General features: G+C 40.3%; 1 protein-coding gene across 5 annotated transcripts in view; it reads left to right on the forward strand.

Moving 5' to 3' along the window:
* Window positions 1-17,299, forward strand: part of CDH6 (cadherin 6) — a 111,576-nt gene that overhangs the window by 48,879 nt on the left and 45,398 nt on the right. For all 5 annotated transcript variants that reach the window (XM_054816044.1, XM_054816043.1, XM_054816045.1 and 2 more), the window contains one exon: window positions 4,190-4,545. In XM_054816044.1, coding sequence (XP_054672019.1) covers window positions 4,318-4,545 — 228 coding nt within the window. In that variant the 5' untranslated portion in view covers window positions 4,190-4,317. The remainder of the gene's footprint in view (window positions 1-4,189; window positions 4,546-17,299) is intronic.

Raw genomic sequence — 17,299 nt, forward strand, 5'->3', positions numbered from 1 at the left:
TCATGGGAAGGCTCTTTGCTGGTCTGGTTTATTTAACCACCAACTGGGAAGAGCAGCACAACCTACAGTGCTAAGTAGGAGTGGAGGTGGCACCTCTTTGGGGTTCCTCATGTCAAGAACCTGCACCTGATGCCTGTCGTTGTGCCAGAAAGGCTTCTCCAGGGCAGAGGTCCCTGAGTGATAGGAGTGACTCCAACGGATCCATTTCCTCTTTGATTTTTAGTTGAAATAATTAAGTATTTCTCTGGAAAGGTGTAAATTTGTACTGAATTCTCACACTGGTGGCATTAAGACATTACCTACATTAATGAGATACTGGGGGAGAGGGCGAATAGAAAGGTTGACTATGCGTATCATCACCTAGGGGAAATAATTTTGAAGTAAGTTGATATTTATAGTGATTAAGCAATTGTCTGAGATTTTGATCCTTCAAAGAGGCATGAACATAAACTTTAAATCTGCAACTTGTCACACCAAAGACAGTTCTGTGACTGCAAGTGACATTGCTTTTATGTTAACAATCATCATACCTAAAGTTAGACATGGATTTTTTTTAAGCCTGGGTATGCAGATTCCTTCTCCCATAAAAAGCCCAGATTTGCTATATATTTGAGCTGACAGAGCTAAGTCAGTTGTCTGAGGCTGTTGTACAGTAAAATCATTTTTAACTCTTGACAGTTGATTAACACAGCGAGTTCCCCAACCAGCTGACCATCTGATGGTTGAGAGAAATGCCATGTTTAAAGTGCCCCTTTTGTCTTACTGCCTGTCTTTGTGCGATGTAAAGGAAACAAAGAAAATTCAGCGCCCATCCCAAGGTCCCAGCAGTTATATTTGCACATCTCCATTTAAAGAAAATAAAATATCCCTGGTGAATGACTTGTTTTCAAAATAAAGAAAGGAGATTGCACGAGAAATTACATTGCAGAGACCTCTCTGGAGCGTGAGACATTGGGACTGGAGCACAAAATGGCATTTAAGAGCCACAGGAGCTCACTCTTTACTAAAGGCTCAGCTCAGAGTATGGCGCTCCTGTCCTTTGTATTCACTCAACTGAATTTATCACTATGACCCATAAAACAGCTATCAGGACCTATAGGGCAAAGACACCCTGGACTTTAGTTGGTACTTTCCCCGATTGCACGCTTAAGCTGAGGTCTGTAAAGGCGTGTCTCCTTTCTTGCCTCTCACAGGGAAGCTGCTGGGGCTTAGCTGCTCTGCTGCTTCGTGAAGACTACGCTGTCAAGAAGGACATTACGGGATCATGCCCTTATTTCAGCATTTTGGACACATCTCTGCAGAGAAGAGTAAAAGGCTGTATTTCACAGCAATGATATCATTCTCGTGAGCTATATTTCAGCATGAGCCCCTATAAAACCTCTCCCATGACATCAGAGCTGTGAAATATAGCTGACTTTGAGTGCAGAAAATTCCCCCACAGGAATAATTGTTTCCTGGCAATTGGCATTTGAAGGACTGATCCTTTAAAAGGCTGGCACAAATCCTGTCCAGGTAATGCCGCTTCAGGCAGCATTGCTCAGGAAACATTATGTGCAGGAGCAGAGGTATGGAGCCCCACTGTGGGATTTGGCCGTGAGGGTGATGAGACGAGCACTGGAGGGGGGGGGGTGTCGTGTGATGATTTTCACTCCCTCACGCCTCAGCAATCCATGCAGACTTCACTAATAGCAGAATAATTGTTTTGCTCATATGCTGCGCTCCCTACCTCAGACCCTGCCTCTGCGATAAGGCAAGCCACGCGCGCGCAGCCAGAGCTGCCGTCTCATCCATCTTTTCCCATCTGCACTCACGACGGGCGTGCTGTTACATGGCAGCTGGCCAGGGCTGCCGCTGCCCCAGGGCACTAATTAACTCACCTGGGCAGGCCCCAGCCTCCCTGGGAAGCAACCTGGCAAGAAAATGGAAGTAAAAAAATACTGCGAGAGACATAATCTCCTCTTTCATATCACATCAGGGAAGATGCCCGCCAGAACGGACTCCACACAGAGCCAGGGGTTAGAGGAGTGGATGTTGGCAGAGCCGCACGGGACAAGACCCTACACAGGTCGGGAGGGTACAGGCAGAGGAGAAGAGAGACTATAAAAACCGGGAGAGAGTCAAAGCCACCTCAGCCCTCCCTAGCCTGGTGCCTGAATCTGCCCGTGTCCCCCTGTAGTGACCTGCGCTGCAGGCCATTGCAGAGCACATCCATAAGCTTAGTCACACTGCCTTGCTCTGTTCTGTTCCTCCTCCGTGAAGGTCCTTGTGGTGGGCAGCGGGTCTGTTCTTGCTGTTACACCTGTGTGTGACTGCATGTTTACGTGCGTGTGAGTACGCATACGCCTGCGTGTCTGTGTCTGTCTCGCAACACTCAAAGCCTTACGTGGACACAGCTCCCATGACCTGCAGAACAGACTTGGTTTTACTTACAGAAAATTCACTGGCATTAACGAGAGCTAACTAGAAACCTTCCCTCTTTTCTGGAGGAAACTACAGCGCTTCAGAATTAATTGTACCTTTTCCATTCTTCCCCTAAATGCTAAAAAACTGACTCCTCCTCACCCAGAAGTTACCTTTTTACGGTATTTTACCTTGTGAAGCAGTAAAACAATATTGTTTGAACAGCCCTGTTCCATTACCTACTATCCATCTAAAAGCTAAGTGGTATTTCTTTTTTGCTAAGAGGAACTGTAAGAGACTTGAGGTTATTTTATACAATTTATTACTAAGAGCAATGGCAACCAGAAGAGTGGCTAACCCGAGGCGTTGTGAATGCTTTAACTCCATCAGTGTAGCTCAAAGGCTAAATTCTGCCTGATTTACACCTTTTAAAAAAAATGAACACAAATAATTTAGGGAAAAAATTGGCCTTTGATATAAAATATGATCCAAGTAGTGTTGTGTGAAATGCTTACAAAATAAAACAAACAGCAAATTCTCTTTTCAATTTGGTATAGTCAGACCGTCATGCCACAGTCTTTATTTACAAATATTGAGAGCTGCGATGTTGAATTTTGAGCTGGTTCAGAATAAGTTATGGTTTTTTGATCAGGATATTGAAAAAAACAACTTCCAAAGAGCATCTGTGCGAAACCAAATGAAAATTAATCAAATGATCCTTTTCTAAGAGTATAGATCTATTTGGACTAAAAATTTAACAAAGTGTTTATGAAAAATATATGTTGTGGAATGTTTCTAACAACTAATTTTGATTATAAAATGTTCCAAAGCTATTCATTAGGCATTTTGCATGATTGGTTACCTGAGACACATTGTATCATTTCTTCTTCCTGAACAGAAGCTTTCAACTTTTTTAAAAACAGAAGAACTGTCCACACTAAACTGTGGTTCTGTATCTATAGCCTTTTTTATGTAATCTTCAGAGATAGGGATCATTTTCATAATTATTTTGTAGGTCCATTGATATTTAATATTAGTAGGAAGTAGCTAGTACAAATGCACAGGTAGAAATGAACTAGCTGATTTTTTTTTATTATTTTTAGAAGTCATTAATGAAAGCATTTACGTATATAACTATGTATTTAAAGATCCAAAACTCAGTACAAAACTCTGGCAGGAGGTAACTGAGGAAATTAAAATGTCCACTTAACTTCCTACACAGTATCAAACAGGTCTAGTATGTGGGAGATATTGACAAATATGCACATTTATTTCACTAATCTGTTTACCTGACCCTTCCTAAACGAAGTCAAAGGCAACACTCCTTAAATGTGAGGGAAAAATCCTGGAGTTATCTAAGTCCAGGCTCTTCAGCCCATAACTATAGCAACAGAACGCCTCCTGGGAAGACGGCGTGCACTCTTGCTAGCCCTTCTTCGATGTAATAAGGTAACCTCATCAGGATCCCCAGTCAGAAACTAATGAGTTACATCCCAAAGTCCAGGCAGTAAAAAGAGAAAAGCCTGGTTTGCCTTAGTCAATGAATGAAAGTAAAAGGAGTTAAAGGGGGAAAAAATCCCCCACAACCCCAAACATCAGAACTCCTTCCTCCTACTCAATATAGATTCATTCAGGTTATTTGAAGGACCACTTGCAACATTTTTAACCAGAAACTGCCCAGCTTTTCAACAATCACTATTACTCTCCTACTTTTTTGGACTTATTTGCTGTAGTGATGAATGTTAAGTACCTCTGAAAATGCTTAAAATGTTGTTATTTTTCTTTTCAGAGATCCTTTGAGACTGCAAAGACTATTTAAAGAAGGAAGACAGCATGAGATTGGATTCAGTGCAGTAAAGTAGGTTAGTTTGAGGACAAGAAAAAAAGTCATTATTTAGATCTTCTTGCATTGCCGTGATGAGAACTTACCATTGCTTCTGGCTGCTGTTTTGGGCTGGTCAGCCCCACCAAAGTTTCTTAACTCCGTTATCCAAAAGGACTAGTGGCTTTCCAGAAAAGGAAAAGGTTTTGGTATTGTCTGGAAACAGCAGGCGAGACCTCCATCGTTCCAAAAGGAGCTGGATGTGGAATCAGTTCTTTTTATTGGAGGAATACACAGGAACTGACTACCAATATGTTGGCAAGGTAAGATCCTTTCATACGCATCTCTGGTTTGATTTTAGAAGCACTAGAGAGCCTGCAAAAGCAAGTAGGTAAGAACAATACCTGCTACAACTTGTAGTTCACCTTCCTGTCTGCCCAGCTTCCGCTGAGGAGTAATTCAGCGGAAAGGTTAGTACACGTCAGCTTCAAATTGTAATCAACAACAGGAAGTTCCTCGTATAACCAGTAAGTGCCATGGCCAATCATGCACAATTATGTTAAAGATTTTCCTTTTAATTTTTGTCTGGAAATAATGCAGCTTAATTATAGGGTTGTCTAGGCCAGTTTTTTAGCTTTAAAATGTAATCTGCATTTTCACTCATGCTCATTAATTTTGCTACAGTCAAACTATATAAACCAGAAGAGGTTTTGGTCCAAGATATTTAGGATTCACAGTACCCCTATTTTGGTGAGGATTCTCTCTACCTAGCAAAAGGTAACCATTTCCCTTTTTATTCCCCACTGCACACAACAATGTTGCAGCCATTTTCTGATGAGGTTTTGTGGTGGCACTTGAGGCCTCTGTGACATGACCATAATACCACAAGCCATGCTATTACAAAGAGCTGAAGCATACTGTGCTTATACAATAAGAAGCAACAGGCAGCTGAAATTTTCTAAGCTCAAAGCATGCTGACAGTTAGAAAAGGGTCTGTAAAAAATAATAACTTAAAAAAAATAATCACAGTTTAACTGTGAGAATTTCCACCTCCCTGAGCAGCATACCCCCATGTAGGTAACAACCTTTATGTGAATTGTAGAGCTAATGCACCTGTGGTAAGTCTAGAGCGAGCCTACACTGCCCAAGGTGCCATAGTCTGTAGGAGTCTCTCTTGCAGAAATTATGCTATTGATGATGACATTCAAAGTAGAAACAATACAGCTTAGTTTTCCAAACTGAAATGGGATTGTGTCTGATCTAGTCTGATCTCTCAAGCCTCTTAGCAAAGGCTGCAGATCACAGTGGTTTGACATTTTATCTCCCTCTGCAAGCTTCTGAGCATTCCCATGAGAGATGGTGGCTGCTTTTCTTGCCTGCCAATCAGCTGTCAATCGAAGTTGGATGTGACTCTCCTTTCCTGCTAAATGGCTGCAAGGCATGATTCAAATGAAGAGCTACTCAGCTGGTGTAATACTCATAGAGCTCTGACCAGGATAATCAGCATTCATGAAGGGTACCATTGAGCTCAATCTACAGGAAAAAGCCAAAGGCAGAGAGTCTTCAGACAGGAGAAGTAGAAAGGGAAGATAAGAGGGTAAGAAGAAAAGCCAGAAGAGAGTAAGAGGCAAGAACTAGAAAGACAGAGGTGGATGGAGGGGAAACTTTACAAAGTTAAATCAAGATAGAGGAGAGGAGAGGGACATCACATGGGGGTAGAGGATAGGAGTGGGGAGAAAAAGGTTACCTAAAGAGAGCACAAATAAAAACAGAAGATGAGACAGTGAAGGAAAAAAACCCCAGCAGGTGAGAAATGTGGAGTCAAGGGGAAAAAAAAAAAGAAAACAAAAGACAGCAGTCCTCCACAAACTGTCTTGTTTCACAGTCTGCTCGGGGTGGTCAGGGTAATGGGGATCTCCTTCTCCAAAGACAAATCATGTGATGCTGAGATGGGTCCTACAGCCTGTCATTTTCACTGTGAATTTTGACATTAAGCCTGCTCAGCCCCAAGTCCCCCATTCTCTCCACTGCAGAATTTGAGTAGAAGCTCTTGGCTTCAGAGGGACTGATGGGGGAGCGAATATTCCTGCAGGACAAGTTTGCTGAGAGACAGTTAAAAAATTATCTAGTTGGACCAGAAAATGAAGAAAGTTTGAACTGGAGTCATTGAGAGAGAAAAAAATTTGATGTTATTTTAAAAAGTTGTTCTTCTGCCTATTGGTATTTTAACACACTCACTATTACAAAGCATAGAAACAACACGTAATGTATAAATGTCATTGATTCTGTGTCCCTGGGCTGTTCACAAGTGGCCTTTCACACGTCTTTCAAATGCCAGAACTGCTCACACCCTTGTAATTGAACAATTAGCCAAGGGGCATGGAAGAGCAGCCATTTATGATTAGAGAAAGTTGAGTATTAGTGTGAGGATAAATGATAGAAACAGTTGAATGTCTCCAAATTGAGGTAACCAGGCAATTTAACTGAGCAATTAAACTCAATTCTGTGGGCAAATGAGGATAATGAACATGTTTATGAAGCATATTTTTTCTCAGAGGACTAAACATTAACCTTAAACATAAACCAAAAATAGTAAGAATATTTGGTTATAGTCTTTTTATTCTCTTATATCATAAACAAATGTGAACAGGAAAATCTTTTAAAACAATAGCAATATATGTATGTCACAGGGAATTGTGTTTATGTCTTACTGTATAAGCAGTCAGACCTGGATCTTCTGGTTTTGGGGTTTTTTTTTTCTGTTTAGTGGTTAAAACTGGTGGGCACTAACATCGCAACTATGAAAAAAATATTCCATGTAAGCTACAAGAAAAAAAAAAATTACTCAGGCTGGTTTTAGTTTTGTCTTTTCATTTGTTTAATTCAAACATCTGCATCAAAATTTGAGATATAAGAAATCTGTTGTGAAAGATTCTAACAAAAAGCATTATTTCTATAAGCTGCCCAAATTACAGTCATAAAATCCTGTAACTGTTTATACTACAAAAACCACATTTATGTCATAATAGCTTTTTAGAGAGAAGGGGAAGAAAAGTGAAGGGGAATGCATTCAGGTTTGAGATAATAAAAAAGAAGGATAATCTCTCTGAAGATAGAGCTCAAGGCAGCACTGAATACAATGTTGAAGCATCATCCAAATCCTGGACCAGAGCACTACTGTGCTCCATACCCTGTATACTCTATATCCAATGACCCCAAATACTTTCCATCTTTTAGGAGATAATTACATAAGCATATACAAAACAAAGCAGCCCTTTTTTGGTACCCATGGGTACTGTCAGCTATTAAAAAGTGCTTCCCAGTTTTGTGTGCTTTACTGTCAGCCTAAATATGCTGCCGTATCACGCTGAACAAGAATACGCTGCTGCCAACAAGAAGCTCCCAGTATTATCAATACAAGTTGATTGTATGCTGTAGCTCTGACAACAGATCCACCATTTTATTATCCAGTTCCTGTATTCTTGAATTCCATTCCTGTATATTCATGAAATAAAGCCTTTTAAAAAGACTAGAATTCACACCTCCAATCTTGGTTAGTCTCAGACACAATAATATAAGGAACTTGCAGAAAAGTTCTAGACTGGAATTATTCATTGCACTGCTGAATAACTTGTGAACTACAGCTATTCATTGAAGTGTGATTGATGGGCACAGTGACATTTTAACCTGAAGATATCTTTTCTTCTGGTTCAGAAATTATGGCACTTGGCAGGGACTCAATCCCAAAATAAAATAAAGGGATTACATGAGCATCAAAGTAGAGAAGTGCCAGCACTACTACCTAGACTAAATCTGCAACATTTGAGTTGGATTTTAAAAGAGATCGAGTTGTACATGTGTCTGCTTACTACAACGTTAAAGGGCTGAGGTGAATGCATCTCTAAATCACAGGTAAACGATGAAGTGGTAGTACAGCTGTATATAGAAATATATGCTACGTTCCCTAGAGGTCTTCAGGTATTCCTGGGCAAATGAGTGAAAAAGACCTGCCCTGTTCCAAGATTATACTCAAAGGTATAGTTACCATTTGTATGCACTTGGTGTCTTTGCACAGCTCTCCCATTGGCTACGTAAAATTCAAGTACTGGCATCCATCACTACGTGGTCTTGTCAGAGCACAAACCTACAAATCATTGTTACATAAAAGGGTAGGATGCCTCTTTATTTTAGACTAAAGAAAGATGTGAACAAGTCTTAAATCTTACTCATTAACCCAGAAACAGCTTCTGGCAGCTTGCAGTGGAAAGGAGAAACTAGCTTTCCTGATAACAACAGGCACAACAGTTTTGTCACACTCTCTCTGTCTGGCACTAAAAGAAAACTTCCAGACATACTTTTCATTTTTGCTGAGTCTTATTGATGTTCATATAGTTCAAGCAGTATGCTTGCCTGGAAGCTATCTGATGTTACTACCTGTACAACCCATCATGAACAATCATCCTCTGCTGACAACTCCATTTTTCAAGGAAGATAAAGTCAAAGTCCTGCTGCTATGTGGCTAGGCAAAGCAGAAATGATACTGCATTACTCTAGGCAAAACCAGAATCCTTTTGTTTGGTGTTGAAAGAACCACTGGGAAAGATAAGTTCCCCTCTGTCAGGAATGGTTAAAGGTACCGTTGATCCTATGTTGGAGGAGGAGCAGATGAACTAATGATATCACAGTATAGACTCAGTACCATTTTCCTTTCTTTTGCCTGATTTTACTTCTGGCTACAACTATTCTGAAGACAAGCAGAACTGTCCTTGCAGTGTATTTCACCAGGAGCAAATCAAACAAAAGGTAGAATCTCTCCAAACCATTGCAAGTAGTGGGACTAAGTCACAAACTGAGACAAAAATATCTGGCTATGAGCACATGAAAGGGGCTATTTAAACAAGGAAATTATTGTCATGTAATACAGTCCGTGCATTTTCAGTATTTGAGGCAGTAATGGTAACCATGTTACTCCATGGTAACCATGTTTTAACCATGTTACTCCAATGGTTAAAAGGTATTATATCTTAGTTGGATGACGATAACTAGCAAGGGAAACCTTTGCTTTGTTTTAGATCTTTAGTACACTAGCATTCTGTACTTATCATCAAAACTTTAATTCCCTCAAAAAAGCAAGATGTGAAAAGTCAAACTAAAATGACTCTTCCCGTCTGCACTGCACTTTTAACATCCTTTATGCAGTTCTATTGACAAACACTTGCTCAGTATTTGTTTTCCTTACCTTGTAGCTTGAACTATGATATACACCTGATGCCTTCAGTTTCCTGTTCCAAACACAGTGATTATTTGTTATCTTTATGAGGTCTAAAATTAACAGTTCCACTTGTGACTTCTATTTATTCAGGGAGTCTACTCAAAACAGTTTTCAATTTATTTTGATGCTCAGAGTATCTTTTCTCCAGGTCTAGATTCTGCACTCTGCTTCCCGGAGAACTCACAGCCCAAGAGCCAGCCTTTAAGTGTCTGAATGACCTCTCAGTCCTGAACAATTCCTGGGCTTGAAGCTGCTCGCAGCAAAACTGAAGGCAGCTATCAGTCGTCTCTAGGTTGCATCCATCAATCTGAGGTGCTCTGAGGGTTGTGTGCACAAGGCTCTGGGCTGGACCCTTGTCCCTCAATGGTCTTCTTTCACAGCTAAATGTGCGCGTGAAATTTGACTTTCCACTGTGCCTCTCAGAGGATCTCCACACCCTTTACCATGCAGAAGGAGGAGGACTAAAGTTTTTCACCTCTCCAGATTTACACTCCCTCCAGCATGCCGTCTGTGTGAGGGTGTTGTAGTCCTTGGGGAGCACTACCAGCTGTCTGCACCACTCTCTGCAGAGGAACTTCTCTCTTAGCAGGGCATAGGGCTTTTGTGGGCCATTTATGGCACTCCTGCCCTTGCTCATGACAAGAAAGTTGCAAGGTCCTTTATGTGTACCAATATTAGTTAATTGCAATGATATTTTTAATTCTGTGGTGAAAGAAGCATTAAGACCAGCCTTTTGCACATGAGGAGACTGATGTACAGGAAGGTTAAATGACCTTATGCACAGCTAAAAGTCAGAAATTTCTAAACTGATATTTAAAAAAAAAATAAAAGCCAGAGTTCTTAGCCCCTCTCTCCCCCCCTGTTTAAATGATTAGGTCACCTGCCTCCCGCTTCAATAGGCTGAATACTTGTCATTCTCTTAAAAGGTAGAACAAATGCCATGGCGCATCTGCACTTCCTTTATTCCTCATCCATCATTCATATTTTATGTTCCACCACTTGACTTTCCCAACTGCCCTTCATTCCTATATTGAATTGCACACACATACACACACTTGTCTTATATTCCTCTTTGAAAGATTTACTGGCACTGATAGAAGTTCTCTGTACTGTCGGTCTCTGTGGAATACAGATAACTCTGAAATGAGGGACAGTTGAGAGGTTAGAGGCCCAGGATGACAATCCAGAAACAGCTTGCAGATTTTAAACTGTCATATGGGGGCTAAGAAAGGAGATAATGAGAAATGGGTGGGATGGGCAAGAATGTTATTCAGAAAATGAAAAGGCAGGAAATATAGCATGGTTAATGTTGACGATCATCATAATTGTGAATCTACTTGGCATCATCCTTGTACCCAAATATATTACACAATATAAGAGCCTTACAACCATCTGTTTCAAACATAGCACATTTCCTACATTATGGCACATGATAGTACTTACAGTGTAACGGTACATAACCTCCTCCCCTTCTTCCCGTTCTACCCAGAGAAGAAAGCAAATCCTGGGATCCTCAAGCCAATATTTGTATTAATTCTTATTTTTTCATTTTTTTGTGCCCCGAACTAAACAATTTTGTTTTCCATATGCTAATGACCTGCTCAGACCAGTGCTTAGATTTTGGGCCACATCTTTTCACAGATCATCTTTGTCAGCAATCTGCATGTCTTTTAAAATTGTGTGCCCTTAGCCTTCTGGCTATATTAAAATAGCTGAACACATTAATCTTCCTCCCCAAGGAGAGACTGCAGGCGAAGTTCATGCTTTATTTTGTGTTACTTACATCACTGGTCTTTGGAGCTGTGATTACTGTTTTCTTATCTGTTTGTATACCACAGTAAAGTCCTCACTATAAAGCTGCAATGTCATAAATATAGAACTTGCAGGCTAGCAACAGCAAAAAAAAAAAAAAATCCCTCTTTCAGGCTCAAGGCAAAGAACCATTGTTATCCCATCATTTGTTGTTTACAGTTGGTCACTAAAATATTAAACCATAAAGCTTAGAGAAATCTCCTTATTAAATTAAACTCATATTGTCTGTGACTCCCTTTTCTTTTGCTGCCATTTCCCTCACTGGTGAACACAGGTTCACAGTGGGGCAGCAGCAGATTGGGAGCTGTGGCCAGTCAGTGTAACATTTCAAAACACAAACTCAAAATGTGTTGTGATGTGAATAGCTACTGTTGATCGGTATGCGCTAATGCAGACTGTGGCTTGCTTTCACCATTAACGGGGTGAAACAAGCCTCAGCGTGCACTTACAAGTACTTCAGGGTTCAGTGAAGCTTGTCGTTATCATGAAAGTCTGAGGTGGCGGATGAAGGAAAGGGAAGAATCGCCCTCTGGAAGGAAAGGAGAAATGAAAAATATCAATCCTTTCTCTCTTCTAATTCCACAAAAGAACTCAGAACAATAAAGGTTGTAAAGAAATAAAACAGTGAGCTGGGAGTTAAAAATGTACATTAAAGGAGAAGAGGAAAAAAAGATCAGCAAATGTTTATGCTGGAACTATCTTTCCCACTGTTTTCTTTTCACAGTTGTTTATTTTGGAGTCATATCATCCAAAGACGACTGCAGCCCTTCTATCCCCAGCTTGCATATATCATGTTATACAGAGCAGGACTCCAGATGAGTTCATCTGGAATGGCCTCTCTGTATAGGGGTATTGACTATCTGGCATTATTTCTTACTTTGTCTCTTTGTGAAACATCAAGTGATATATCACCATTAGGTGTCTATTGGAACAAAGAAGGTTCTACTGTCCCGCACAGGCTCAAATAATGATCATGTAGTTGTCTTTAGCATGTTTGTCAGCTTTGCCCATACTATATCTTCATGTTGGAAGGCAACATCAAGTTAAGTCAAGTCATTTGTATAACTTCTGTGTTTAGCATCATGCTAGCATTAATGGAAGATTTCCCTACAAGACAGAACCAAACGGTATAACTGTACCTTTGGCTCTATGACATGCTTCCTCCTACCTAGCAGTTCTTGCAATCAGGCTGATCAGGGCACTGGCAGAGGATTTAAAGGGCATGCAAACAGACGTGTCAGAGCATTCATAGGTTCTTTCCACTCCATGCTCTTTCTGTGGTTTTACACATTTCAGGTCAGTTGCTTAAAGCAGAGTTAATGCTGCTTACAACTGCTAAAATTCCTCACAGAATATCCTGTACACAGGGAAAAACAACTGCCAAGGGGGTTGCAGGCCAAGAGTTAATGCCCTGTGCATGAAAACTCTTGCATGTATATTCATGGTAATTGTAAACTGGTGTTAGCTTTAGCCTCATGCTACTTCCAAGTAATAAAGCCTGTCAGAATCTACATCATTCACCCTGATAAACCCACCTTATGCAAATACCTATTATTTTACCTACAGAAAATATTTTGTGAAAGATTCCTTTTAGATTATTTAGACTGATTGGATCACACCAATTATATGTGCTTCAGAAAGAATTCTTTTATTCCACAAATGCTAGGTATTAAATAATTTGGATAGCATAAGCACAAATATTCTCACCAAAAGAATTCCAGGCTTTCCAGTCAAAATGAGCCCTAGACATTTCTAGACAGGAAATGTTGGATCTTGAACTATTACCTGAAGCCTGGGACTGAATATCACTCCTGCCAGATAGAATCAGAGAATAATTAAGGTTGGAAGAAATCTCTAGAAGCTATCTGCTCAAAGTCAGTCCAATTAGAGCAGGTTGCTCAGGGCTGTGTCCAGTCAAGTTTTGTGTATCTTCACGGATGGAGATTCCACAGCTTCTCTGGGCACTTCTCTCAGTGCTTAACCAGCTCTCCTTTTGCTTCTTTTTCTCCTAATATCTAATCAGAATTTCGCTCATTGCAACTTGTGCCTGTTGCCTCCCATCCTATCACTGTCTTCACTAGCTTTGCCTTCTCTACACCCTCACGTTAGGTAGCTGTAAACAACAACAAGCTTTCTCTTCTTAAAGCTAAACAAAACCATTTCTCTCTCCTCTCCTCATTAATCATATGCTCCAGCCCCCCCTAACCCTCTTGGTGACCCTTGTGTAAACTCACCGCAATATGTTAATGTCTTTCTTGAATAGACGTGGGTCAAAACTAGATGCAGTATTCCAGTTGTATTCTCACAAGCTCTGAATGGAGGAGCCTTCAATCAACGGGCTATGCTTTTGCTAAAGCAAACAGTTGGCTTTCTTTTTGGCAAGGACACACTGCTGATTCATGTTCAACTTTTTGTCTACCAGAATGCCGAGATCCTTCGCTGCAAAACTGCTATCGATGCAGCCTATACTGCTGCAAGGGATCATTCCAGCATAGATGCAGGACTTTTTGCATTTGCCTGTGCTGAACTTCATGAGGTTTCCATCAATCCATTTCTCCAGGCTGTTGAGGTCCCTCCAGACAGAAGCTCTACTTTCTCAATATTGAGAGCGTTTCACCTACCCAACCTCCATTTTTTTTATGATTTGCAGAACTGCTGAGGATGCATTCCATCATTTGAGTCATTAATAAAGACATGAAGCAGCATTGACCCTCGGTATCAACCCCTGAGGAACATCATTAGTAATCAGACTTCATACGACAGATCACAACCTCTGAGCTTGGCTATCCAGCCAATTTTCCTCCCACCTTATTGGACATTTATCCAGGCCATATCTCACTGTCAGGATACTATGGGAGACTGTGTCAAAGGCCTTACTAAAGTCATGCAATATCCACTGTTCTCTACTTATCCACAGTGCCATCCATGCTGTCATGGAAGGCAATCAGGTTAGTTAAGCATGATTTTCCACTACTAAATCCATGTTGGTTGTTCCAAATCAGCTTCTTCATGTGCCTGGATTTAGCTTCCAAGCAGCTTTGCTTCATAACCTTCCCTGGAACTGAAGTGTAGCTGGCCAGTGTCTAGTTCCCAGATCCTTCTTCTTGCTCTTCTTTAGAATGGGTGTGACTTTCCCTATTTTCAGAATTTAAGAACCTTCCCCAATGACTATGACTTTTCAGACATTATAGAAAGAAAACATTCCGTCACCATCCCTGAATGCATCCAATGTTGTCCTTCAAAACTGAGCTTGTCCAATTTACTTAAAAGGTTCCTAATTTATTGGTTTTATCTGCTGTGGATAATGCTATACTCGACCACAATTTTCTGCTAGGCTCAAGGATCTTTGGGGCCTATGGGCAAATTGCACTTTCACATCCCTGAGCAGTTCTTTATTCATGAGTAATGGGTCCAACATAATGCATCCTCTGGTGAACTCATCAATCATCTGTGTCAAGAAATTGTCTTACGGCATTCTGCAGAAACCTGGGTTGCTTGCACACAGACATATTGCCCCTCCAGCAGACACCAGAATGATGAAAGTTCCCCATGAGTACTATGGCCTGCAATCATCAGGTTTCCTCCATCTGTCTAAAGAGGGCTTCATCTTCTTCAACTCTGTAGCTGATGCCTACTGTGATGCCTTGTGTTGGTCTGTCCTCTTATCCGCAAGCTCTTGACTGATTTGTCACCTGTTCCAAAGCAAAACTCCATCTACCTAAGTTGATCTTTTGCTAATCCACCTCATTGCCTTCCTGGCCTGGCCTTTCTAAAGGGCCTACATCCTTCTCCTGCAGCTTTCAAGCCATGTGGTTCACATCCTGAGTAATGTACGTTGAGGAATACTCATTTGAAAGAATAATCTACTCAATGGCAGCCTTGACTAAGGTTTCCCATAAACACATTCCTAGTTGGGCAGCCTTCCTCAAGACAGTCCTGTTGAGATTTAAATGTGCAGCCTTTTAGACTGTACCTGCTATCTCACACAAATCCTTAATTATCTGTTTACAGGACACAAACTTTTGTTTAGAAACAAAGTTGGGGAACATGAGAGCATGGAGATATTTTTTCCTTTCCTCATCTTCTGAACTGTAGAACTAGATGATCCAGGCATGCCAACAGATTAAAGACTCAACTAAACCTGTGGATATGAATTAATTTCCTTCTTGTTAAGTCTTCATTTAAATTTGAATGTAGGTTCTCATTTGTTTTAGTGTTTGTCTATATCCTCCCTTCTCCATTCCCCCACTTTCCTCCCTGCCACACACACTTTTATATAGCATATAAAATTCATACACATATTTCAGGATTTGATTGTCAGCATCAAGTGCTCAGAATATCAAAGGGTCACCTTTGTCAGTAAGCAAAGGATGAGCATTTGCTTTCAAGCGCATCCATCAGGGAGTAGTCAGAAGCTGTTTCTTGCTGAAGAAGCCTGATGTTTTATTCAACTATATGCCAGTAAAAACATTTCTGGATATTAGGTCAAGGGTTTTTTTGGTTTGGTTTGGTTTTTTCTGAGTTTATCTTTAAAATATATTCTCCCCTATATCCACAGGAGAATAGAGGTTTTCACAGAATTAGAAATATAGTTGTTTATATACCTTAATTATGGTGCTATATTTGCCCACCGTATAATTTTGAAGCATTTTTGAAAGTTCATGAGTCCAAAGAAAGCATTTTCTCAGTGATGAAATGGATAGTTCTGACCACTGATAAACAGTAAGCAACTGTCCCTGGGTAAATTCTCTGAAAAATCAAAGGCAATCAAAGCTGGGCATATAATACAGAATGACTTCACTAAATATACACATTACATAATTTAGAGATTAAGGGACATATAGTAAAACAAATTATTAATTATAGAAGTGCATGTTTGTTGAATGCACTTTTTTCTGAAAAAAATATTTTCTCATAATTTCAGTAGAATACCTGCTGTCTACTACTATGTGAGTTCCCTTTTTGATTGAGTAATGCACTACAGGACAGAAGTCCCATTACAGTCAGTTGGAGATCTTCAAATTAACTGAAAAATATTTAGAACAAACCCACAAAAGCATTCTGCCATAAAATGGCTGGGTACACAAGAAAACTCATACGATTTTTTTTTTCCCCTGTGTAATTTTTAAAAGATGAGATATATATCTGGGACTTTTGGCTCACTGAGTGTCTTTTCTTGCAAAAAGGAAAACGGGACATATTTTATATGTTAATTAGTAAGCTTAAACAGTGGAGCTACATTAACTATGCAGTAGGTACCTTTTCCTGTGCACATAACCGTCTTTTAGATACACAGAGATAGCAGGATACTGGAACTATTTTGCTCTGATTGGAAAAAAAGCTATAACAAAAGTAGGTGCTTTTGAATTGTATGCACAGTTCTTATTGAAAAATGGGGGTTTAGGGGAGAGGTTTCCCAGGGAGGTATGCATCCCTTTGGGGACTCATTGTATTGCCGTTGAAAGTCATTACAAGTTAGGCACCTAATTTTCCTTAACCCCACAGCTCACTCGGTAGAAGTGAAAGCACATGTATTTCTTTTCACTTTACCACCAAGTCTTTAGTCTTAAGATACCTTCAAATATTTTTTGAGCTAATAGAGCCAGCCCCAGAGTGCAGAAACTCTGACATCTACCCCATCCCTTAGCTAAACTGTGTGTAACCTTCGGCTGGTGGATAATAACAAAACACCTGAGAGGAATTAGATTTTCTAGCTTTGCAGCTGGATTAGGAATAGGATATCCCCCCCATCCTCTAAATGCAGCAGGCTGTGGCAAAGGTACAGTCTTGCTAATCTTTACGCCAGTTAAACAATCCTCACTCTTTCCACAAACTAACACAGAGCAAATTACACCCAAGGCTCTCAAATCATGTTACAATCATTACATACAGAACTGGACGTTGTTAACAACCCACATTTTACTGCAGGGAGAATGTAGAAGCATCAAATAGTGATCTGTCTAAGATCAGACAGGAAGACTGTGACAGAGACA

The sequence above is a fragment of the Grus americana genome, chromosome 2 (assembly GCF_028858705.1).
Source record: "Grus americana isolate bGruAme1 chromosome 2, bGruAme1.mat, whole genome shotgun sequence".
In the NCBI taxonomy this organism is placed as follows: domain Eukaryota; kingdom Metazoa; phylum Chordata; class Aves; order Gruiformes; family Gruidae; genus Grus; species Grus americana.